This window comes from Podarcis cretensis (assembly GCF_951804945.1).
Source record: "Podarcis cretensis genome assembly, chromosome: 13".
NCBI lineage: Eukaryota > Metazoa > Chordata > Lepidosauria > Squamata > Lacertidae > Podarcis > Podarcis cretensis.
The window spans coordinates 52,553,569-52,577,647 of record NC_137182.1 but is presented as its reverse complement, the minus strand read 5'-3'; the positions used below and the strand labels follow the sequence as shown (position 1 = coordinate 52,577,647).

Below are 24,079 nucleotides of genomic sequence, written 5' to 3'. Positions count from 1 at the left end.
CCTTTTCCTTTCTGGCTCCCGAGCAGCCTGCCTTCGCCGTGCCACCGAGTCGCTCGGCCGATCTTGTTCTTCGAGCCAGTGGCTCGGATCCATTTCCCGCCCCTCGCTCCCCTAATCCGATCAGTGGCCTGAAATTGCCGGAACGTGGTCCCCGAGCTGCCACGGGCCGCCGGCCGCCTGCATCCTCGGAAGCCGGGCGGAGGGACAAGCCTTCATTAACGGTGGCTTCCTTCCAAGCTGTCAGGCTCCGGCGGGGGTGACAGCTGCGCCAATTGCGTCTCGTGTCGGATGTCTTCATGCATTTAGGCCAGTGTCCTTCCTGGAGCCGTGACAGCCGCACCAGGAAGGACCAGAACGGCCCCCGGGGCTCTGGCGCCCTGCGTGCGTGTAAGAGGGAGGGGAAGCAGCCAAGCTTTGGCAAGTCCCAAGCATGGCAGGAGCTGATGCCTCGTCCCTGAGGCTGAGCCCAGATCTCCCCTTCTCTTCCCAGCGCCCCCTTCTACAAGATCATCGTCCCCACTGTGGACACCATGCGCTACAACTATCTCGTCGACGCCCTCATCTCCAACCAGAACCCAGTGCTGCTGGTCGGCCTGGTGGGGACCGGCAAGACCTCCATCGCCCAGGGCGTCCTGCAGACCCTGGACAGCACCAAGTGGGCAGTTCTGGTCATCAACATGTCCGCTCAGGTAACAGGTTGAGGGAGGGGAGGGTCCCGGCTCCGCCCCCTGGCACACCCCACGCATGGGCTCCAGGGACGCATCCGTCAACGCAGGCCTCACGCTCCCCTCCCGCCTTTGCAGACCACGTCGACCAACGTCCAGAGCATCATTGAGAGCCGGGTGGAGAAGCGCACCAAGGGCGTCTATGTGCCTCTGGGCGGGAAGAGCATGATCACCTTCATGGACGACCTCAACATGCCCGCCAAGGACCAGTTTGGCTCCCAGCCCCCCCTGGAGCTGCTCCGCCTGTGGCTGGACTACGGCTTCTGGTACGACCGGGCCAAGCAGACCATCAAGTACATCAAGGTGAGGGCAGGATGCGGAGCCAGTCAAATTGCCCAGTGTGCAATTGCTGCATGATGGTTTCATCTTCTTGGGGCAGGGGGATCAGGATTGGAACCCGGTTGCATACACGTGCGTGTTACACTTTAAACCCAAGAGCAGCGTTGATTTCTGTCAGTGCCACGGCAGAGGGGAGGACGTTGCTCAGCACCCCACAGACCCAGCCTTGATTCCCCCCTCTGATGCCCCGGGGCCCTGTTTGTGAAAAGACAATAAAAAATAAATAAAAATCCAGACACGTTGAGCGCAATTGCGCATTTAACGTAATTGTCTGATTTGGCTCTCCGCCGTTCAAGAACTCTGCAACCTACAACCAGAGATGACTGTGCACGGAATACTTGTTGTTGTCTCTTTCCAGGAGGCTGCGCATCTGAATTTCAGGAGTGTGCGGTGGAGGGGGGGGCAAGAATGAGCGGGAGGGCGTGCCGCGCAGCAGAGCCTCCCGGCTGGAGTGTGGCGCATGCCACTGCAGCTATTACAGCCTCCACTTCCACTCAGGCCCCCCGATTTGTATGCTGCCTGCCTTCCTCCCCCCCCCCCACCTCCACCTCGGCAGGGTCCCTCTAGACTGTTTAGTCGTTGCGCTACTCAAACACTTTTATGGAAAGAGGCGGGCGGAGGTTGGGCGGGGGGGGGAGAGCAGGAGCGAGAGCGAGAAGTCTTTTATTTTCTTTTGGTTTTGATCCGTTGCCTGTTTGCCTTCCCCCCAGGACATGTTCCTGATGGCAGCCATGGGGCCCCCCGGAGGAGGGAGAACGGTGATCTCTAGCCGGCTTCAGAGCCGCTTCAACCTCATCAACATGACCTTCCCCACAGTAAGGGCTGCTTTGGTCTATGCAGGCCGGCTGGGAAGCTCCGAGGGCAGGGGTTAATCAGGCAACACAGCCGCAGACGCCGCCTGGCTTGCCCCCCCCTTATGCGTGCGTGTGTCCACACAGGAAACCTGGTTTGGTGGCAAGGGGCTCGTCCAGCTGGCCTTTTGGCTTCCAGAGTCTTTCTGAGATCAAGGGGGAAAGCTCCCCTTTCACCTCCGCACACCCGAGGTGCCCGCGGCCTTTTATTTTCCTCTCCTGCATAATGCAGGGCCTGTTGTTCAAATCTTAAGTTGCCCAGGAGGCGGCGGGAGAGCTTGGCACGGCGGACGATGGCGCTGGCAAGGAAGCGGCGCCGGGCCGAGATGAATCCAAAATGGCACCTCCTTCTCAATCACCCGCTCGTCCCATTCAGAGCGGGACAGGGCGGTGCCCAGTGCTGGGAACCACAGGAGGGCGAGGATTCTTGTGCTTGGATCCTGCTTGCAGGTTTCCCATAATGGGCATCTGGTTGGCCACTGTGAGAAGAGGATGCTGGACTAGGTGGGCCTGATCCAGCAGGCTCTTCTGATGTTCTTAGACCCATTGAAGTGAATGGACAGGACTAGTTTGGGTTCATTCATTTCAATGAATAGGACTTAAAGGTAAAGGGACCCCTGACCATTAGGTCCAGTTGTGACCAACTCTGGGGTTGCGGCGCTCATCTCGCTTTATTGGCCCAGGGAGCCGGCGTACAGCTTCCGGGTCATGTGGCCAGCATGACTAAGCCGCTTCTGGTGAACCAGAGCAGCGCACGGAAATGCCGTTTACCTTCCCGCCGGAGCGGTACCTATTTATCTACTTGCACTGGTATGCTTTCAAGTTACTAGGTTGGCAGGAGCAGGGACCGAGCAACGGGAGCTCACCCCATTGTGGGGATTTGAACCGCCAGCCTTCTGATCGGCAAGTCCTAGGCTCTGTGGTTTAACCCACAGCACCACCTGCGTCCTGAGATGGTCTTAGTTGGGCACAATTCCCTGCAGGAGTGGAGAGGAGGGCTTCCTGCTGCCCCATACCCACGACAGTCCAGCTTTGTCATACCTTTATGGTCAGGCTAGGGGCTGGGGGGGGGGCTGGGATAAGCTGAAGTGTATGACTGAGCGAATGATTGATTCCCACCGAAGTATTTTAAGGCACTTCTCTTCCTTCCAGTTTCCATTTCCCCCAACCTCACAACAGCTCTGCTAGGCAGGCTGCTGTTATTTCCATTTTGCAGATGGGCCTCACAGGACCCTGGCTGAGGCTGGGGAGGGACGGTGCGGCAGGAGCGGGACCTTAACCCCTGCAGTGCCAATAAGGAGGGTGGGAGGGTAGTATGCGTACTGGGGAGCTGGCAGCCCTGGACTGGGAGTGTGAAGATTAGCTGCTCTTCCTGGCTGGAAACACTGGAGGTGTTTCTCTCTCTCTCTCTCTCTCTCTCTCTCTCTCTCTCTCTCTCTGGACTCTGCTACTTCCTCACCCTAGAGCAGAGCCGGAAGAGCAGGCTGGCCCCTTGCCCCTCACAGGGCGGCCTTGGGACTCCTGGCAAGGTTGGCAGCTCGTGGCCAGGATTTCCCGCTGAGCTGTGATGCCCATCACAGAGATGGACAGGACTAGTTTAGGTTCATTCCTTTCAATGAGTAGGACTTAGCGCCCCTTGTGCATTGCAGGTGGCAGGACTAGATAACCCTTTCAAAGCTATAGTTCTGTGAGAAACCCAGGACAGCCCAGAAGGGGGAAGGTGACCCCCAGCTGCCTCGGGCCAACGCAGCAGGTGCTGGTATGGGGGTTGATGCCACCCCATGTCATGCCCTCACCCTGAACAGGACTCCCAAATCCGACGCATCTTCGGCACCATGATCAACCAGAAGCTGCAGAATTTCGACGAGGGACTGAAGCCCCTTGGGAACACCATCACCGAGGCAACTGTGGAGCTCTACAACAACGTCGTCCAGCGGTTCCTGCCCACCCCGGCCAAGATCCACTACCTCTTCAACCTGCGCGACATCTCCAAGGTAAAGAGGCCTGTTCCCTAAAAGCTCGGAAGGGCCTTGGGGGCAGGGAGGGCGGTAGGGGTGTCAAAGAGCCTGCGGAAGGGGGTGCGGCAGGTGAGGCTGTGTGGCCGGAAAACCATGGCGCGGTCACGCAGTGCTTCTCCATCCTTCAGAAGCAGGAATGGGAGGCAGGTGCCTTTTGATTGATGCCGCTGCAAACACAAGGAGGGGGGCAGATCACCCACAAGTTCTGGGCTCATTCTGCCTCAGGCAAGGAAGCAAGTCCTTGTTAGCTCTCCACAGCTTTGAGTTAGAGAAGCTCCTGTCTCTCTCTCCCCCCCCCCCCCACTTCGCCTTTCCCCTTGGTGTCTTCCTGACATCTTCATTTCTCTTTTGCCAAATGCTGCGGCTTTCTCAGAATCAGAATGTTTCCCACCTCTTTTGTCTTCTGCTCCTACATCTTACAGAGATGTTGTGGGGTTAAGCCAGAGACACAGGGGAGGCTTCTAAGCAGGGGCTGAACATATCTGCATCGCCCTCCATCTAAAGCAGCCTCCTTCCAACCAGGTGCTCTGAACTACAACTCCCACCAGTCCACAGCCAGCCCACCTGATGGGAGTTGTAGTCCAAGGCACCTAGAGGGCCCCAAGTTAGGGGAAGGCAGATTTCACCAGCACATAGACAGAATGTGCCTGTTTCTGGGGTCTTCCTCTGCCTGAGACCCGGCAGATGAGGCATGATGGATTTTTTCCTGCGTGTGCGATCCTCTGTGCCAGCCCAGCGGCTGGGAGCATTAGGATTCCAGGCGAGCTCATCTCCTTCCCGCCAGCACCACGGCGCTCCCACATCAAACGGGCACGGCAACTTTGGAGAGAGTTTGAAGACATCAAACGTGTGCTGAACGTTTGTCCTCGGCCCTGAGCCCTGTAGCGCTGCTCGTGCACATCAAACGCTCGCAGGTTGTGAGCAAGCCGGGCTGCTTCTGCTGCCAGGCCTGTTGCCCCCCCCCCCCCACTGCAGCAATCACTAGTCAGCTACCAGGAGGTGGTGGGGTGAGGGCGAAGGGGGATTTGGGACTCCTCTGCTTCCTGGGCAGCATCACCTGTGAATGTTGCAGCTTAGAAGGGCCTTCTGGCTTCATCCTGGCTTCCCATAGGAGGGGGTGGTGGCCACAACCTGGATAGCTTTAAAACAGGATCATACATATTCATGGCGGAGGGGACTTATCGATGGCTACTAGCCACAATGTCTATGCTCTGCCTCCACAGTCAGAGGCAGTAAATGCTTCTGAATACCAGTGACTGGAAATTGCGAGAGGGGAGAGTTGCTCGGGAGTGGACGCCGGGACCATATAACACCGGCCCTAAAGGATCTACATTGGACATTTTTGAGCACAATTCCAAGTGTTGGTGCTGACCTTTGAAGCCCTAAATGGCCTCAAAGGCTCAGTATACCTGAAGGAGCGTCTCCACCCCCATCATTCACTGAGGTCCAGCTCCGAGGGCCTTCTGGCGGTTCCCTCCCTGCAAGAAGTAAGGTTACAGGGAACCAGACAGAGGGCCTTCTCAGTGGTGGCACCCACCCTGTGGAATGCCCTCCTACCAGATGTCAAGGAAATAAACAACTATCTGACTTTTAGAAGACATCTGAAGGCAGCCCTGTTTAGGGAAGCTTTTAATGTTTTATTGTGTTTTTAATATTGTGTTGGGAGCTGCCCAGAGTGGCTGGGGAAACCCAGCAAGATGGGTGGGGTATAAATAATAATTTACTATTATTATTATTGTTATTATTATTGCACCTGGGTCCTGCTTGCTGGTCTCCCATTGGGGCATCAGGTTGGCCACTGTGAGAACAGGATGCTGGACTAGACGGGCCACTGGCCTGATGCATCAGGGCTCTTCTTGTGTTCTTAAGCCTCCGGAGAGAGGGCTTGGCAGTGTCTCTTGCTTGCCACCCTTGAAAAGTATGGGTTATTTAAGATTTCCGCCCTCTGCTTCTCACCGAGCAAGGCAGGTCCTGGTAAATACAGTGGTGCCCCGCAAGACGAAAAACCCGCTAGACGAAAGGGTTTTCCGTTTTGGAGGTGCTTCGCAAAACGAATTTCCTATGAGCTTGCTTCGCAAGACGAAAATGTCTTGCGAGTTTTTCCGACTTTTTTTCCCTTCCCCCCCCCTTTTTCTAAGCCGCTAAGCCGCTTATCCGCTAAGCCAATAAGCCGCTAAAAGCCGCTAAGCCGCTAATAGCACTAATCCGCTAAGCCGTCAATGGGCTTGCTTCGCAAGACGAAAAATCCACTAGACAAAGAGAATCGCGGAACGGATTCTTTTCGTCTTGCGAGGCACCACTGTATGTCCTCAGGACCAGAAAAGTACAGTCATGGAATTGTAGAGTTGGAAGAGATCCCAGGGGTCTTCCTGCCCACCCCCCCTGCGACGCAGTCAGATGGGGGTCTGAGCCCTTGAGCTGTGGTGACGACCCTTCCTTGGGACCAGAGGCAGGCGCCTTTAGGGCCCTTTGTCGAGGGTGGTTGTGGGATGGCTCTCCTTGGAAGACCAGCTGGGGGTGGGGCCCATCCTCGGGGCTGGCCTAGAAGATGCTTGCCTGGGCTCCATAGCGGTTCTGTCATCCCTGCTTGTCTCAGGTCTTCCAGGGCATGTTGCGAGCCCACAAGGACTTCCACGACACCAAAGCCAGCCTCACCCGCCTGTGGATTCACGAGTGCTTCAGGTACAGATGCCCTGCTTGCCGCCTTCTGCCACTGTGCAAGAGCTGCCTGAGAGCAGTGGTGGGACTTCTCTGTAAGGCCCCCCCCCCGGCTCACTTTCATCATTTCCTGCTGCTTGTGGAGGCTTTCCGTGCTCTGCCCCTCGGTGCCATGTCTCCTTGGGAGAGACTGGCTGTGGGCAGTGCCCTGGCCATCAGAAACTGACATCAACAGTCGCCAAAACACCCATGTGGTGCCCAGGCACAATTGCCGGGTGGGAGAAGATGGTCACTTGGAGCTGTTTAGCTGTGGGTCTAGGAAAAGTCCTCCTACTTCCCAAAGCCGCTTCTGGGCTTTCAGGAATTTGGGTGCCTCTTCCCCTCCTCCTGGACCCCACAAGGCGGCTTCTGGGTGACCTCTGAGCACATGGATTCCTTCTTTTCTCCGTCAGGGTTTTCTCCGACCGTCTGGTGGACGCTGCAGACATGGAGACCTTCATTGCCCTCTTGAGTGAGAAGCTGGGCACGCACTTTGACCTGACCCTCCACAACCTTTGCCCCAACAAGCGCTCACCCATCTTTGGTATGTACCGGCTGTTCTCCGGAGCTGGAGGTGGGGAGGCAAAGGCTGTGTGTGATGGAGGTGCCAGCTTAAAGATCCCCCAATCCCCTTTGGGGTTGTGAGATGAGGTGGTGCTGTCTGTCTGCCTGTCCTAAAACTGGTTCCTGATTGGAAGTTGATTGACTTCATCATCCTGAGTTGATTAATCATTTAGATCTCCATCAGTTTGCACAAGGAAGAAAAAAAGCACATGGTTCATTTTTAGCTTACACACACACACACACACACACACACACACACACACACGTTGCATCAGGACTCATCTTAGGAGATGTATTTGATTTTGTTTGTTTGCTGGTTATTAATGTTTAAAATTGCATCTCTCTTTTCTACCATATGGCACTTGAGCTCATCCGAACCATTCTCTGCTTGCCATGATGACTGTGCTCTGCCTCCACCAGTTGTTGGAAACTGCAGGAGGGGCGACCGGCTCTTGCCTTCGAATTCTGCTTGCAGGTTTTGCACTGAGACTTCTGCTCAGCTGCTTTGACGGCAGGATGCTGGACTAGAGGGGCCACTGGCCTCATCCGGCAGGGCTCTTGCTCTGCTCTCTCGCTCAGACCTGGGAAGAAGGGCCTCTGCTAAGGGAGCGTTCCCTGTCCACCGTTTTTCAAAGCGCTTGTAGTTATGGTTGTAAAAGATTAAAAGGGGAGCGGAGTAATAAGAACAGATTCCAATAATACAGTATGATCCCATCTTACTTGCATTTAACTTTCACGATTGAAGGCCGCTAGTTGACCTCCCGCAAGTGAAATGCAAGCAAGGAGGAGAGCTTAAAAGCCCCTTTTTGCCTTGGGTAGCTGGCTTTTAAGCTCTCCACCTTGTTTGGAAAGCTAGACGCTCTCTGCCCTGGGATGCCCGCGTGGGTGCGGTTTCAGTAAATGCGTTGTTGTTGTTTTGAAAAACCCCACATAAGATGCTATCACGCCGTAATACCAATTGCCCCTCCAGGGGACTTCATGCGCAACGTCTACGAGGACCTGACAGACATGGCCGTCCTGAAGGCCGAGATGGAGCGCGCCTTGGGCGAGCTCAACCGGACGCCAGGAATGGTGCCCATGCGGCTGGTGCTCTTCCGGGACGCCATTGAACACAGTGAGTGAGGGGATCCTGGCTGAGACTTCTCTCTCTGCCGTTTCCATGAGATGCGCGCCCCCCCCCCATGAACTGGCATTGGGGAGGATTCTTCAGCTGAGTCTGGAAGGCTAGTTTACACCCGGCCCAGGGCAGCACCCTACTGCAGGTGGGGTTTGACAGCCACTCGCTGATTCTCCCTGCAGTAACCCGCATCGTCCGGGTGATCAGCCAGCCGCGAGGCAACATGCTGCTGGTGGGCATCGGTGGCAGCGGGCGCCAGAGCCTGGCACGGCTGGCCTCGTACATCTGTGAGTACTACACCTTCCAGATCGAGGTCTCCAGGCAGTACCGCAAACAAGAGTTCCGGGAAGGTAAGGATGCCCCCGTCTCTCTCCAGCTTTGGGAGTCTGGCCCACAAAGCCAGCCTGGGGTAGCCACGCAACCTCTCCTTTGACCGGCCCTCCCCTGGCTGTTATTTCCCACAGACATCAAGAAGCTCTACCGCCAGACCGGAGTGGACCAGAAGCCCACCACCTTCCTCTTTGTGGACACGCAGATTGCAGACGAGTGCTTCCTCGAGGACATTAACAACATCCTCAGCTCCGGGGAGGTGCCCAACCTGTACAAGCCAGATGAGTTTGAGGAGGTTCGTGTCTCTTCCACACCCCATGGAGCTCTGGGAAGACTAGTACTGGGGAGGGCAGCGCAGGGATCCGTGCCGTTCTGCTTCCTGCTGCAACAGGCAGGCTGAATGAGTTCTCCTCCTGAGAAGGGAGAGGTCCGGAGGGTGGCAACATGAGAACAGGGCCTTCTCTGCGGTGGCTCCCCATCTGTGGAGCGCTTTTCCTAGGGAAGTTCACTTGGTGCCTTCATTATACACCTTTAGGTGCCAGGCAAAAAAGTTCCTTTTCAACAAGGCCTTTAGTTGATCCGATTTGCATACTATGCCCTTTTAAAATGTGTGTGGGGGGGTTTTGAGGGGGGGCTGTTGGGTTGTTGCTTTCATTTTTATTAGGTATTTTGTGGTTTTATATCTTGATTTTATTCTGTGAACCACCCTGAGACCCCCCGGGTATAGGGCAGTAAATAAATTCAAACAACAACAACCTCTAGCTGGGAGATTACCAGCTAGAGGATTGTTGTTGTTTTTGTTGTTGTTTATTGAATTAATAGTGCCAGGCAGCACATGATTAAAAAGGAGAGGTACTGAGGCTACATACAGTGGTGCCCCGCAAGACGAATGCCTCGCAAGACGGAAAACTCGCTAGACGAAAGAGTTTTCCGTTTTGGAGGTGCTTCGCAAAACGAATTCCCTATGGTCTTGCTTCGCAAGATGAAAATGTATTGCGAGTTCCTGCAGGGTTTTTTTCCTTCCCCCCCCCCCTTTTTCTAAGCCGCTAAGCCGCTTATCCGATAAGCCGCTAAAAGCCGCTAAGCCGCTAATAGCGCTAATCCGCTAAGCCGTCAATGGGCTTGCTTCGCAAGATGAAAAAACCGCTAGACAAAGAGAATCGCGGAACGGATTCTTTTCGTCTTGCGAGGCACCGCTGTATTAGGAGACACCTTTTTGGACCAAGGAGCTATTCCAAGCCGCCCCCACCCCCCAAAAAGCCCCAGGTGTGTGTGGACCTGGCTCTTGCAGAAAGACACTCATTGTGATACTCTGGTAGGGCTGTGACCATCATACCTGGTCTCAGAGTTGTGACCCTGCCTTGGAGCCTTTCCCCCTAGCATCTGAAGACCTGCAGAGCTTGAAAACCTCCCTCTTCAGGAGCTTTGGGCTTTCTGCCTGCCCTTCCTCTCCCCTTGAGCACCTGAGTTTGGAGGGGTTGAGCATCTGGGCCTGCGTGAACCCCCAATAATTATATTTAGAGGGGAATTTAGAGGAAGCTGCCTTACCATTCTGGTTCATAGAATCATAGAATTGTAGAGCTGGAAGGGACCACGAGGGTCCTGTAGTCTAACTCCCTGCAATGCAGGTATGTTTTGCCCAACATGGGGTTCAAACCCGCGACCCTGAGATTCAGAGCCTCGTGCTCAGCTGGTTAGAGCACGGTGCTGCAAGGTTGCAGGTTTGATCCCCGTATGAGACAGCTGCATCTTCCTGCATTGCAGGGGTTTGGACTAGATCAGGCATAGGCATACAATTCCCATCATCCCTGACCACTGGTCCTGCTAGCTAGGGATCATGGGAGTTGTAGTCCCAAAACATCTGGAGGACCGAGTTTGCCTATGCCTGGACTAGATGATCCTCAGGTTCCCTTCCAGCTCTCTATGATTCTACTGACTGAGCCGAACCATGCTCTGCTCCTCTCCTTGGCACAGAAAGTTTGAGGCAGATCTAGTGAGCAGCACCTGAACTGATGACACGGAGCGGTTCGTTGTTCCCACAAGGGGCGTTTCAAAACTGGCAACAGGTTCCTTTTCCTTGATCCTCTTTCTTCCCCCTCTCTCTGCCCTCCACCCGCCTTTCCGTCCCCAGATCCAGAGCCACATCATAGATGCAGCTCGGACAGAGGGCATCCAGGAGAGCCAGGACAGCCTCTTTGCCTTCCTCATTGAGAGGGTGCGGAACAACCTGCACGTGGTGCTGTGCCTGAGCCCAGTCGGGGATCCGTTCAGGTGAGGGGAGGGGGAAGCTGCCGGGATCATCGGAGCAGAGGCTGCTGTCTAGACAGGCACAGGGGCGGCTTCTGCTCGGAGCAACAGCGACCCCTGGTGGACACAGGGGCGGCTGGAGAAAAATGGCTGTTAATGGCAGGCTAAGTGTGGTGGGCAAACGAGAGGGCCGAGGGCAAGGCCCAAGGAGTAAGGGAAGCGGGGGGAGGCATCGTTGGCGCAATGCCAACCCACGGCTCTCTCCGCTGTGCCTCAGGAACTGGATCCGGCAGTACCCTGCCCTGGTGAACTGCACCACCATCGACTGGTTCTCTGAGTGGCCCAAGGATGCCCTCCTGGAAGTGGCGGAGAAGTACCTGGAGGGCGTGGACCTGGGAACCGTGGAAAAGGGGAGCCTGGACACGGTGAGGGGGAGCCCCTGCCCCTCCCAAAGCGGCGCAGAGGGGGGCCATCCTGAAGGTTGGCAGGGCTCGTCTGACAACGAGAAACCAAGCCGTTAGTGCCTGCGGAACACTCTGACACTGGATATTCAGCAGACGGCTGCTGAAAACTCCTCAAGGCCTATGCATCCATCCACAGCGGTTAATTGATGCATTTAATTTCTTTAAAAATATGTTGTGTGGTTTCATCTTTTTAACACTGTAAACCACTGATATAATTTTTTATGGCGCAGCAGTATACAAATATCTTTTTATAAATAAATGAGTGGCTGCAGACAGTGGGTGAGGGTTCCTCTTCCAAGCTGTATGAGGGCAATAATGCTTCTGATGGCCAATTGCTAGAAGCCACAGGAGCGCTTGACTTCTCCCTGATTCTCTCCTTCCTCTCCATCCTGTCTAGATGCAAAAGCGAGTGGCTAGGATCTTTGTGACCATGCACTGGTCTGTGGCCAGGTACTCACAGAAGATGCTGCTGGAGCTGAGGCGCCATAACTACGTCACCCCGACCAACTACCTGGAGCTGGTCTCTGGCTACAAGAAGTAAGGGGGCCCTTCTGGTCTCTCTCCAGGGAAGCCGAGTGGGATGGCCGAGAGCCTGGGAGTGTATGGAGATCCATGGGCGGCCCAACTTCTGGGCTAGGCTGGGCTGCAGAGCAGTCATGGAGCCTTCTCCTTCCTCCTTTTGCAGGCTCCTGGCTGAGAAGCGGAAGGAGCTCTCGGACCAAGCCAACAAGCTCCACAACGGGCTCTTCAAGATCGATGAGACCCGGAAGAAGGTGGAGGTGATGACGCTGGAGCTGGAGGAAGCCAGGAGGAAGGTGGCGGAATTCCAGAAGCAGTGTGAGGAGTACCTGGTCATCATTGTTCAGCAGAAGCGAGAAGCTGATGAACAGCAGAAGGTGGGTGTCCGAGTCCAGGCTCCTGGGATGCTCTCCTCGGTCGGTAAACTAAGGTCTGCGGGCTGGATCAGGCCCAATTGCCTTCTGGATCTGGCCCGCGAACGGTCCAGGAATCGCCGTGTGGATCGCCAGCATGTGGATTGCCAGCATGTGTGTTCTTTCCCTCTCCCTCACACGGCGCTGGTGGCGCCTCCTCCCTCCCTCCTCCTGGCTTCTCCCTGCCCTGCCTAGAGGAGGAAAGGGGCTGGGCTTTGTTGAGCCGCAGCTGGCTGAGCGCCCCTCTCGAGCGACCGCCATTTAAAGCCGCCCCTCTCCGGAGCCCTTTCGCGCACCACTCATTGTCCCTCTCCTGCCACCGCCGCCAGCCCCTGCCGCTCACAAGAGACAGGTAAACCTGCCTGGTGCTCTTGCATATATATTTTTTCAAAATATAGTCCAACCCCCCACAAGGTCTGAGGGAGAGTGGACCAGCCCCCTGCTGAAAACGTTTGATGACCCCTGGTGCTGAGACTTCTCCTCCCCCTCTCCTCTCCCCACAGATGGTGTCAGCCAACAGTGAGAAGATCGCAGCAGAGGAGATTAAGTGCAAAGCTTTAGCAGACACCGCCCAGAGGGACCTGGAGGAGGCCATGCCTGCTTTGGAGGAAGCCATGAAGGTAGCAGGAAGGGGAGGGACATTGTAGAAGCCCTGCCCCATGGACTGCAGGGTCTGCTAAGTTAGGCAGCCTGTAAGAGCTGTGCCAGATCTCTGGCGAACCAAACAGCACAGCGGAGTTTGGGGCAGGCAGGATTTGTGACCCGCAGGGTTCCTCTGCTGCAATGCGCACGACTATTTCACTTCAAACAACAGCATTGTGTTTCTTACTGACTCTAGGCAAACGGAGAGATCCATTCCACCAAATTGGCGCTCTCCCAGCTTCCCTGTTAGGAGGCAGTAATGCCACCAACCTGCTTGGCATTAAAAGAGGATTAGAGATATTCGCAAAGGAGGAGGAGAGGGCTATTGGAAGCTACTAGCCAGGGTGGCTCTTTTCTCCCTCCACTGTTGGAGGCAGCAATGCTTGCAAATGCCAGCTGCTGGCAGGTCCTCCTCGCTGGCATCTGGTTGGCCCTGTGCCAGCAGGATGCTGGACTAGATGGTCCATTGGGCGGATCCAGCAGGGCTGTTGTAATGTTCTTAACCACACAGCCTTCTGTGCCTGTGTGCATGCTCTGGCGCCACCCTCCCTGCGCAGCCCCAACATGCTGGGATTTCCCAGCTGTGTGGTGATGGCTGGAGATTTAGGATGTTCTACATTCCTCTCCAAGGGTTAGAAGGGTGTGTGTGTGTGTCCCCCTTTCCTTCCTGTTTCCATGCTCTGACTCCCTGCCTGACTCTCCCTTTGGAGCAGTCGCTTCTGAAAGGCCCCTGCGCCCTCCTTTCCCTCCCCCCAGGCTTTGGAATCGCTCAACAAGAAAGACTTGACCGAGATCAAGTCTTACGGCCGCCCTCCCACCCTGGTGGAGACAGTCATGCAGGCGGTCATGATCCTGCGAGGCAACGAGCCCACCTGGGCCGAAGCCAAGAAGCAGCTGGGTAAGTAAGGAACCTAAAGCAGGCCCAGAGACAACATGTGTGCGGACAGATAACATGGATCTGGACCGTGATGCAGCAGAGAGGGGGGTGGGAATCCTTTCCATCTGTCCCACTACCCTCTCCCCAGACCTCTTTTTTCTGGGAGGGCATTTGCCGCCAGGGTTAGAGACAGCCTGCTTTTGGGCTTCCCAGAACTGTCCTGTTTTGGTCACTCTGTGGGGCCCGGTTTCAGAAGTCTGGTACCACCAGCACGACCCAAAAGGGCTCTCCTGGCTTCACCCGACTCCCCTGATCTCAATTCTGCTTCTCCAGGTGAGCCCAACTTCATTAAGCAGCTGGTCTACTTTGACAAGGACAACATCTCCGACAAGGTGCTCAAGAAGATCAGCGCCTACTGCTCTCAGCCGGACTTCCAGCCAGACATCATTGGGCGTGTCTCGGTGGCTGCCAAATCCCTGTGCATGTGGGTCAGAGCCATGGAGGTGAGCATCAAAAGCTCCATCTGTGGAAGGGCCTGGCAGCAGCTCTTTGCATGGTGGGAAGACGCTTTGGGGCTCGATCTTTGCAGGTTTCACTCCACCCTCTGCTTCTCCCCACCTTCTCCTTCCCAGATGTACGGCCGCATTTATCGTGTGGTGGAGCCCAAACGCGCTCGAATGAATGCTGCCCTTGCCCAGCTGGCAGAAAAGCAGGCTGCCCAGGCCGAGGCTCAGGAGAGGCTCCGAGAGGTCAGTCGGCCTCCGAGGGCGATCCGGGAGTGCGGTTTGGCCGCAGGAGTCATGGAGAGTCTTGGCCTCTCTTCTTATTGCATTGCGACCACATCTTATGCACATTTAAGTTGCGGCATCTCAACCACGGGACGCAGGTGGCGCTGTGGGTAAAAGCCTCAGCGCCTAGGGCTTGCCGATCGAAAGGTCGGCGGTTCTAATCCCTGCGGCGGGGTGCGCTCCCGCTGCTCGGTCCCAGCGCCTGCCAACCTAGCAGTTCGAAAGCACCTCCAGGTGCAAGTAGATAAATAGGGACCGCTTACCAGCGGGAAGGTAAACAGCGTTTCCGTGTGCGACTCTGGCTCGCCAGAGCAGCGATGCCACGCTGGCCACGTGACCCGGAAGTGTCTCCGGACAGCGCTGGCCCCTGGCCTCTTGAGTGAGATGGGCGCACAACCCCAGAGTCTGTCAAGACTGGCCCGTACGGGCAGGGGTACCTTTACCCTTTACCTTTATCTCAACCACACGCAGTTGAAGTTGGACTGGTTTAAATTCTGTGAGTTAAATCCAAGATGTAGGAATGGATTTAGACACTTGGAGAGTTGTCCTTCCTTGCTCACGTTTGTGAGATCAGCAGAGTACCATCCTTTGCAGCTAAACTTGGAAGCAAAGTCAAGGTTGATTTAATAAACCAGGATGCTTTAAGGCAAACTGGATTTTCCTGGTCTCACCCCTTTTCCCCCCTTTAAAAACAACAATCACACACACATTTGAAGAAATAAAAATAGGGTTTACTTACATAGTCTAGGTCTTGAAGCAGCAGTTACCGTAGCAAAATGAAGGCAGGTTTAAAACTGCTATCTAAGTTACAAAAGTACAAAATGTACGTTCAGAAGTGGTGTCTGGGCTGCACAACTCAGACATGCATGTGAGGGTGAGCTTGGAAGCATGATGAAGAAAAAGAAGGATGCCCAAGCAGGAAGGAAGGAAGCATGTAGGAAGACAAAGGAAGTGACCTCTCTAGCAGTTTTTTCCAGGAAAGCTCTGTGAGCCTCAGTCCCTTCATGTGCCGTGAAATATACTCAGAGTCGCAAAGTGATTTCATGCTCTTTATTCAGCTCATAGTGGTGAGGAGGAATGAATGAATGTCCCCTCAAGGTATCTGCTTTATATACATTATTTACACAATGGGCTGCACATGATTGGCTAATTCCGGAATTCTACTGTAAGCCAATCAGGTTGTGGATTCACTTCTATTTGGAGCATGATTGGGTAGTTCCTGCCAACCAATCATACTGCTGCATTGTTCTAGGACCAATCAGACTGCTGCATTCTGAATCCTATTGTTCTAGGACCAATCAGGCTGCTGCCTTTTGGATCCTATTGTTCTAGGGCCAATCAGACTGCTGCAGTTTGGATCCTATTCAACCCAGTACATAACATGCCTGTTGGGTTTTCCTGATGCAAAAAGAGCTTTCAAAGCTGGGGTGCAAGGCCCTCTTGGCACGCTGGCTCCAGAAGGCTTAGGATGCTCGACCGAGGGCAGTTTGAGTGTGTGCTTTGAACCAGACTTCTGTGTAAGATGTGGTCCTATTGTATAATGGCGGTGGTAGGGCGTTCCCTCTGTGCATCACCCCAGGCCAGCCCTTGTAGACATCTTCCCAGCGAGGAAGGCCCTGGCAACGGACCTGCTCCTAAGGCCTCCTCTCCACCCTCGCCCCAACCCCTGCTCAGGTGGCAGAGAAGCTGGAGATGCTGAAGAAGGAGTACGAGGAGAAGCTGGCCCAGAAGGAGGAGCTGCGCAAGAAGTCGGAGGAGATGGAGATCAAGCTGGACCGGGCCGACAAGCTGGTGTCGGGCCTGGCGGGAGAGAAGATCCGCTGGGAGGAAACAGTCAAGGTACGACCCAGGGGGGGCTGCTCCACACACCCCCGTCTGTCCCTTGGAGTAGGGCGTCAAGTTTTGAGAGGACCATTTCTAGTACCCAGCATGGGAGACTAAAGCCTTGGGACGTGCAAGGGGGTGAGGGGAGGCTACAAGTCACAGAAGATGCTGAGCTCAGAGAACAGAAGATGAAGGGAATGCGGGGTGCAAGAAAAGAGATTGTGGCAGCTTTTTAACATCTGCAAGGGCCCCTTTGCAAGGGGAAACCATCTCCTGGGCTCCGTCCTTCTCCTGATCTCCTCCTCCTCCTTCCCTGCAGGGCCTGGAGGAAGATATAGGCTACCTGGTGGGGGACTGTCTTTTGGCGGCCGCCTTCGTGTCCTACATGGGGCCCTTCCTGTCCAATTACCGGGATGACATTGTCTCACACATTTGGATGAAGCAGGTGAGCCTGGTGGCCCTTTCCTGAGAGGCCACCTTCTCCCTCCCGCCATTCCTTTACAAGAATCCCGCCCTTGGTGGAAGGACACGAGGCTGGCAGCAAGGAGCTGGCACTGCCCACGTGCCACATCATACATGTTCTGCAATGGTGAAAAATCAGTCTCTTAGCGTGGCAGCACCAACACTCTGGCCTCCCTGCTTATTGACATCGCGCCGGTGCCTTTGCTGTGCTCTTTCCGGCACCTGCTGAAAACATTTTTCTTTAGGCCAGCCTGCCCAGACCTGTAGAATATTGATGTGAGTTCTGATCTTGCTTTGAATTGACTGCAGATCTCATCTTTTGAACGTTGCTTTTACTGATAATGTTATGGTTTTATTCTCTTTGCAAACCACTTTGACGTTTGTTGGTTTGTTTTTTTGCCACCACATGGGGTATAAATTTTATGAAATACAGTGGTACCTTGGGTTACATACACTTCAGGTTACATACGCTTCAGGTTACAGACTCTGCTAACCCAGAAATAGTACCTCGGGTTAAGAACTTTGCTTCAAGATGAGAACAGAAATCGTGCAGCGGCAGTGCAGCAGCAGCGGGAGGCCCCATTAGCTAAAGTGGTGCTTCAGGTTAAGAACAGTTTTGGGTTAAGAAGAGACCTCCAGAATGAATTAAGTACTTAACCCGAGGTACCACTGTAAACAAATAGCTGGTGTCCGCCTCCCAGGGTGTCAGCTGCCCAGGCTGACCGGTGAGTAGCTTGGAAGCCGTGTTGGTCCCCTTCTGCTCATGGGAAGAGCAGGCCGTTCTGAGTGGGGCTGGACTGGCTTCCCTGCTTCTGCTCCCCACCTGCAGACTCGAGAGCTCCATGTGCCTTGCTGCCCCCGCTTCACCTGCGACAGCTTCCTCGCCAACCCCACCATCGTGCGCAACTGGAACATCCAGGGCCTGCCCTCCGACAACTTCTCCACCGAGAACGGGATCATTGTCACACGAGGCAACCGGTGAGCCTTGGTCTGCGAGAGGGAGTTCAGGGCTCCCAGCACCCCCTGGGGAGGCCCAAAGGTGAGATGCCGAGGGGCCCCAGCGCACCTCAAGCCCCAATGTGTCTTTGCCAGGTGGCCTCTCATGATTGACCCCCAGTGCCAGGCCACGAAGTGGATCAAGAACATGGAAGCCAAAAAAGTAAGGAGGAGCTTCATTGCAGATGCTTGCTTCTCTAGGTTTGAACCCCCTGCCCTGTGATTTCTGCACCCTACTCCCTTGTCCCTGTTTGCTGTTGCAAACAAATACTCGTTCCCCTTCAGTTCCAGCCCCCTGTACCTGCTTCAAAGCAGACGTGCATTCGGATGTTGGTCTAGCAGCTGGATCCAACATCTGTTTACCTGCCTGGGAGATTCTCTGACGTGGGTGGCAGCCAGAGAGGCGTTCTGGTGGCCCTCTCATGCTCCCGCCCCCTCTGCCTCCCACAGGGCCTCAAGATAATTGACCTGCAGATGCCGGACTATATGCGCATCCTGGAGACGGCCATCCAGTTTGGCACCCCAGTCCTGCTGCAAAACGTTCAGGAGGAGCTGGACCCCACACTGGCCCCCATCCTCAACAAGTCCGTCACCAAAGTGGGTGAGCGCCTGGCTTCTGCCTGCTGCTGGGAAAGGAGGTGGTGACTTCTGGGCACCTGACTGCGTATTTCATCCAGGTTTGGGATTTGAGGTTTGGGGGGGGGGAGGAATTTGATGGAGGAATGGATGCCAGCTTCCTGGAAGGGGGCTGGCATCTTGTCCAGAGAGAAAGAGGGCCCAGGTGGAAGACCCCTAATCCTACCCCAACCTTGCTCCTGACTGTATTTGATTCCGTCCCTCTCTTTCTTTTTCCTTTTCCTTTTTGCTTTTTTCTTTTCCTTCTCCTCCTGCGACGAGGCAACATTTTAATATTTTAATGTTTCAGTATTTTAATGTTGTATTTTAATTTTGTTTTTAAGCTGTAATCATTCAACTTGTTTTTATTATTGCTTGTAAGCTGCCCTGAGCCCGGCCTTGGCTGGGGAGGGCAGGGTATAAATAAAAATTATTATTATTATTATTATTATTATTATTATTATTATTATTATACCTGTGTGCCTTTGTAGGCGGCCGCCTGCTGATAAGGCTGGGGGACAAGGAAGTGGAATACCACCCTGATTTCCGATTCTACCTCACCACCAAACTCCCCAACCCACACTACACGCCGGAGACGTCCTCCCAGACCACCATCGTCAACTTTGCTGTCAAAGAGCAGGTAGGGAGCACAACCAGGGAGAGCGTCTTGCTCATGGGCTTCCGATCGGGGCATCAGATTGGTGAGAATGGGATGCTGGGCGGTGGTGGGCCCCCTTTGGCCTCATCCAGGCTTCTCACCGCCTCGATGCTGGGAATTCTTTCCAGCTCCTGGGATTTGAGGTGGGAGGCGATGGGCGGTTTGGAAAGGGACAGATTCCACCCCCTGGAGAAGACTTCATAGGAGGGAAGAAGAATTGCTAGGAGAGCAGGCATAAAGGGTGGGGAGCATCCTTCATGCCAAACGATGGGGGGAGAGGCAGAGGGGTCTGTACTGAGTGTCCTGGGCCTCTTCAGGGGCTGGAAGCTCAGCTGCTGGGGATTGTGGTCCGGAGAGAGAGGCCGGAGCTGGAAGAGCAGAAGGACAACCTGGTCCTCAACATCGCAGCTGGCAAAAGGAAGCTGAAGGAGCTGGAGGATGAGATCCTGAGGTAACGGGGCTGGGCAAGGGGACATGCAGGTGCTGTGGAGAACAGGATCCTTTTGAGGGTTCGTCACTTGTGTGTGTGCCGACGCTTTGTGCCTGAAGAGCATCATGTAAACAATGGCTTAAAAACAGCATCTGCTGCAGCCTCAGCAAAGTTGAAGGAACTGGCGGTGGAGGCCACAAAGCCTGCGTGGTTGGGCCTGTGGGGTGATACGTGGCAGTCCTTACTGACCAGGAGAAGGAAGGCGGCTGCTGTGTTCTGCACTCCCTTTACCCCCTTTACCTTTTGTGGAGGCTGAGCATCATGTTGAAAGTCTGCCCTTTCCTCTCCTCTCTTCCCCATAAACTCAGCCAGAAGTTCTGCAGGCTCAGACCCAGGGGAGGCATCCTTCTCCAGCCCAGGGAAGGCATCCTTCCCTCCCTGCCTCTTGGGCAAAGCTGCAGGGCTCTGCTTCTGGTCCTCAGGCCCTCTGTGGAGTGGGCACAGGTGTTCTGCCCTCGCTTGCACCCCCCCTTCCTGGGCTCACCTCTCCCACTTTCCACAGGTTGCTGAACGAAGCCACGGGCTCCCTCTTGGATGACGTGCAGCTTGTGAACACACTCCAGACCTCGAAGGTCACAGCCACCGAGGTCACAGAGCAGCTGGAGACCAGCGAGACCACGGAGATCAAAATCGACACTGCCCGGGAGGTGAGGGGAAAGAGCTCGCCTTGGCTGTGTGAGAAGGGCAGGGAGGCTGGCCGAAGAGTCTGCTGGATCAGGCCAATGGCTCACCTAGGCCAGCATCCTGTTCTCACACTGCCAACCAGAAGCCCCAAAGGGAAACCCACATGTAGGATCTGAGCACAAGAGCACTTGCCTCTCCGATGGCTTCTGGCAACTGGTACTCAGAAACATTGCTTTCTCTGACCATGGAGACAGTGCATAGCCATTGTGGCTAGTAGCCACCAACAGCCCTTGCCTCCACAAATTTGCCTAAATCCTCTTCTAACGCCCTCTTGGTTGCTGGCCATCACTGCCTCCTGTGGCAGGGAGTTCCGTAGTTCAACTCTGTGTTGTGAGAAGAAGCACTTTCTTTTTTGTCTGTCCTGAATCTTCCAATATCCACCTTCATGGATTTCCACAAATTCTAGTCTGATGGGAGAGGGAGGAAAACTTTCCTCTATCCACTTTCTCCAGGTGATGCATTATTTCATAAACTTCAGGTGGAATCCCCCCCAGAACTGAGGGTCTTGAGGAAGATTTGTGGGTGCAGATGCTGTGCCTGAATCCCTCCTGGGTTTCTCCACAGTCCATAGGGGCTCGTAACTTGCTCTTTGACTGGTGATGTACTGATTCTGCAGGAAAGGTCATTTCTCTGGGAGTGAGCGGTTTGTGTGCTGGGGTAGAGGCCCCCACCTCATGGCTGATTCACCCCCAGTGGCTCCCCACCCCCGCCAGTCTCCTGGTGGGCATCCTGCTTCTGCTCTCCGGCAGCTTGCCAACTCACCTGCCGCACGTGCTCTTGCCAGGCCTACCGACCATGTGCTCAGCGGGCGTCCATCCTCTTCTTCGTCCTCAACGACATGGGCAGGATCGACCCCATGTACCAGTTCTCCCTCGATGCCTACATTGACCTCTTCAACCTCAGCATTAACAAGAGCCATCGGAGCACCAAGCTGGATGAGAGAATCCGCTTCCTCAACGAATACCACACCTATGCTGTCTACAGGTAACCCACTTCGTGCCGGGCGGGGAGTGCCAACCACTGCCACAACTCCTTTCCCTTTTGCACCTGGCAATCTATGCCCTTGGGGTCTCCTTCCTGAGGAACGAGGCATGCTCAATTTAACTGGGAGAAGTTCTCTACGATCCTCAGACTTGCCCCATTTAGTCCAAATAGTCAAATGACAGGACGCCTGTTCCAGACAGGCGCTGGAAGTTCAGCTTTCACCCTCTTGAATATCTGAGAAAGTGTCCCAAGCAACTGTGGGAGGTGTGGAGACAAATCAGGCACTTTCTATCACATGTGGTGGCTATGTAAGAAAATCCAGGCATTTGGGGAGAGTATCCACTTAGAACTATAAAAAAATGATAAAGATTTTCTTTATGAGAAAACCAGAAGCTTATTTTCTGGGGATTACAGATTTGGATATTCCGCAAAAAAATGAAAAGTATTTTTTTATATGCCACAGTGGCAGCAAGAGTTCTTATTGCTACAAAATGGAAGAGTGATGAAATCCCCCCCTAATCAAAAGCTAACAGAATATGCGGAGTTAGACAGTTTATCAGAAAAAAATAAAGAACAAACCAAAACGGGAATTTGTCTCAAAATGGGAAGTCTTCAAAGTTTATTTGAAAAACAGCTATAACACTTTAAACTCTGTTGCAGCATTTTAATGACTTCAGTAGTAGCTTTAAGAAAGATATGAGACCTCAGATAAACCAATAATTAGTTCATCTATGATAAAAGTGTGTATTGGCAACAAATAATATATAATTGAAATAAGGAATAGACGGGAGGTCGGGTCTATAGTTCAAGGACCACTTTTTGCTTTATTGATTTGTAATTAATATTGTCTTTATCACTGTTTTTATTTGTATTTTTGTTTTGTTTTTTCCTTTTTTGGTGTATCAATAAAATAAGAAAGGCATATCTGAGAAAGGAGGCTGCTGTGAGTTCTCTCCGAGCTCCAACCCTTCCTTCCGTTTTCTGTGTGGCTTCTCTTAGGTACACCTGTCGGGGCCTCTTTGAACGGCACAAGCTGCTTTTCAGCTTCCAGATGTGTGCCAAGATCCTGGAGGTCTCTGGCAACCTCAAGATGGACGAGTACAACTTCTTCCTGCGCGGGGGAGTGGTAAGAGCTCAAGAGCCACCCCGATGGATCAGACCAAAGGCCAAGCTGGCTCAGTAGCCTTCTCTTACTGTAGCCAGCCAGGTGCCTACGGGAAGCGGACAAGCGGGACCTGAGTGCGAGAGCAGCACTCACCCCTTCCTCATCCCCAGCAACTGGGCATGCAGGGGCATACTGCCTTTGGTCCTGGAGGCAGAGTATAGCCATTGTTTTGAGTAGCCCTTGATAGCCTTATCCCCCATTAGGTAAAGGTAAAGGTCCAGTCGTGGCCGACTCTGGGGTTGTGGCGCTCATCTTGCTTTTTTTTAAAAAAATAATTTTTTATTAAGATTTTAAAGATTACAGAAAAAAAGAGAAAATAATAACAATCAAAGAAAAAAAAACATATTAAAAAAAACATCATCAAAAACCAGAGAACAGAAGAAAAAAGATAAAAAACAAGTCAAACCTGTACATCACTTACTTACATTCACTTATTTCCTTGACCTCCTCACACCTCCCATTTTTGTATTCTAATTCAATTTGTTATTTCAGCAAATCCTTCCAACCTTATTTTTATCTTAATAATTTATCTTAATATACTATAGTTTTACATTCTCTCTTTCACCAGTTCATTTTTACTTAATCCTTTATGCCATTTCTACTAAAACCACATAATTTTCTTTTCCCAACGTCTTTCTAGCAATCCTTAATTTTGCAATATTTTTGAAGATAAACTTTAAATTTTTTCCAATCTTCTTCCACCGACTCTTCTCCTTGGTCCCGGATTCTGCCAGTCATCTCAGCCAGTTCCATGTACTCCATCACCTTCATCTGCCATTCTTCCCGGGTGGGTAGATCTTGTGTCTTCCAATACTTTGCAATGAGTATTCTTGCTGCTGTTGTGGCGTACATAAAAAAAGTTCTATCCTCCTTTCGCACCAATAGGCCAACCATGCCCAAGAGAAAGGCCTCTGGTTTCTTCTGGAAGGTATATTTAAATACCTCGGCGCTCATCTTGCTTTATTGGCCGAGGGAGCCGGCGTACAGCTTCCAGGTCATGTGGCCAACATGACTATGCTGCTTCTGGCGAACCAGAGCAGTGCACGGAAACGCCGTTTGCCTTCCCACCAGAGTGGTACCTATTTATCTACTTGCACTTTGACGTGCTTTCGAGCTGCTAGGTTGGCAGGAACAGGGACCAAGCAACGGGAGCTCACCCCGTCGTGGGGATTCGAACCGCCGACCTTCTGATCGGCAAGCCCTAGGCTCTGTGGTTTAACCCACAGCTCCACCTGCATCCCTTAGCCCCCATAAATTTGTCTAATTTCTTTTAAAGCCATCAAATTGGTGGCTATCGCTAATTACTGCTGTAGCAAAACATAGTTTAGCAACGTGCCGTGGGAAGAAGTCTTTCCTTTTCTCTGTCTTGAATCTTTCCCTGCAAAAAAGATCTTAAGCTTTGCTGGATGAGCCCATTGGGTTCTCGTATTATAAGAGAGGTAGGGAAACTCTTTATCTGCTTCCTCTGTACCATGTACAATTGTATGCATCTGTATTGTGTATCTCTTGTCTTCTTGTCTAAAGTAAAAAAAACAAATTTTGGCAACCTTCCTTCATAGGGAAGCTGCTCTAGCCCTTTAATCATTTTGCTTGCCCTTTTCTGCACCTTT

At 53.3% G+C, this 24,079-nt stretch overlaps 1 protein-coding gene and 1 long non-coding RNA gene across 2 annotated transcripts in view; one reads left to right on the top strand and one right to left on the bottom strand.

Annotated features, from left to right (window-relative positions):
- Positions 1-24,079, top strand: part of DNAH2 (dynein axonemal heavy chain 2) — a 143,707-nt gene that overhangs the window by 99,090 nt on the left and 20,538 nt on the right. Inside the window, exons 49-75 of the mRNA XM_079951695.1 lie at positions 491-689; positions 804-1,028; positions 1,775-1,879; positions 3,721-3,909; positions 6,530-6,615; positions 7,044-7,174; positions 8,165-8,308; positions 8,494-8,661; positions 8,776-8,936; positions 10,773-10,912; positions 11,166-11,313; positions 11,750-11,889; positions 12,038-12,248; positions 12,788-12,904; positions 13,683-13,824; positions 14,137-14,306; positions 14,436-14,552; positions 16,266-16,430; positions 16,735-16,860; positions 17,707-17,855; positions 17,970-18,036; positions 18,324-18,474; positions 18,980-19,128; positions 19,464-19,597; positions 20,139-20,283; positions 21,105-21,304; positions 22,304-22,430. Of these exons, the coding sequence (XP_079807821.1) occupies positions 491-689; positions 804-1,028; positions 1,775-1,879; positions 3,721-3,909; positions 6,530-6,615; positions 7,044-7,174; positions 8,165-8,308; positions 8,494-8,661; positions 8,776-8,936; positions 10,773-10,912; positions 11,166-11,313; positions 11,750-11,889; positions 12,038-12,248; positions 12,788-12,904; positions 13,683-13,824; positions 14,137-14,306; positions 14,436-14,552; positions 16,266-16,430; positions 16,735-16,860; positions 17,707-17,855; positions 17,970-18,036; positions 18,324-18,474; positions 18,980-19,128; positions 19,464-19,597; positions 20,139-20,283; positions 21,105-21,304; positions 22,304-22,430 (4,006 nt within the window). The remainder of the gene's footprint in view (positions 1-490; positions 690-803; positions 1,029-1,774; positions 1,880-3,720; positions 3,910-6,529; positions 6,616-7,043; positions 7,175-8,164; positions 8,309-8,493; positions 8,662-8,775; positions 8,937-10,772; positions 10,913-11,165; positions 11,314-11,749; positions 11,890-12,037; positions 12,249-12,787; positions 12,905-13,682; positions 13,825-14,136; positions 14,307-14,435; positions 14,553-16,265; positions 16,431-16,734; positions 16,861-17,706; positions 17,856-17,969; positions 18,037-18,323; positions 18,475-18,979; positions 19,129-19,463; positions 19,598-20,138; positions 20,284-21,104; positions 21,305-22,303; positions 22,431-24,079) is intronic.
- Positions 1-24,079, bottom strand: part of LOC307202372 — a 359,370-nt gene that overhangs the window by 332,403 nt on the left and 2,888 nt on the right. The window lies entirely within an intron of this gene.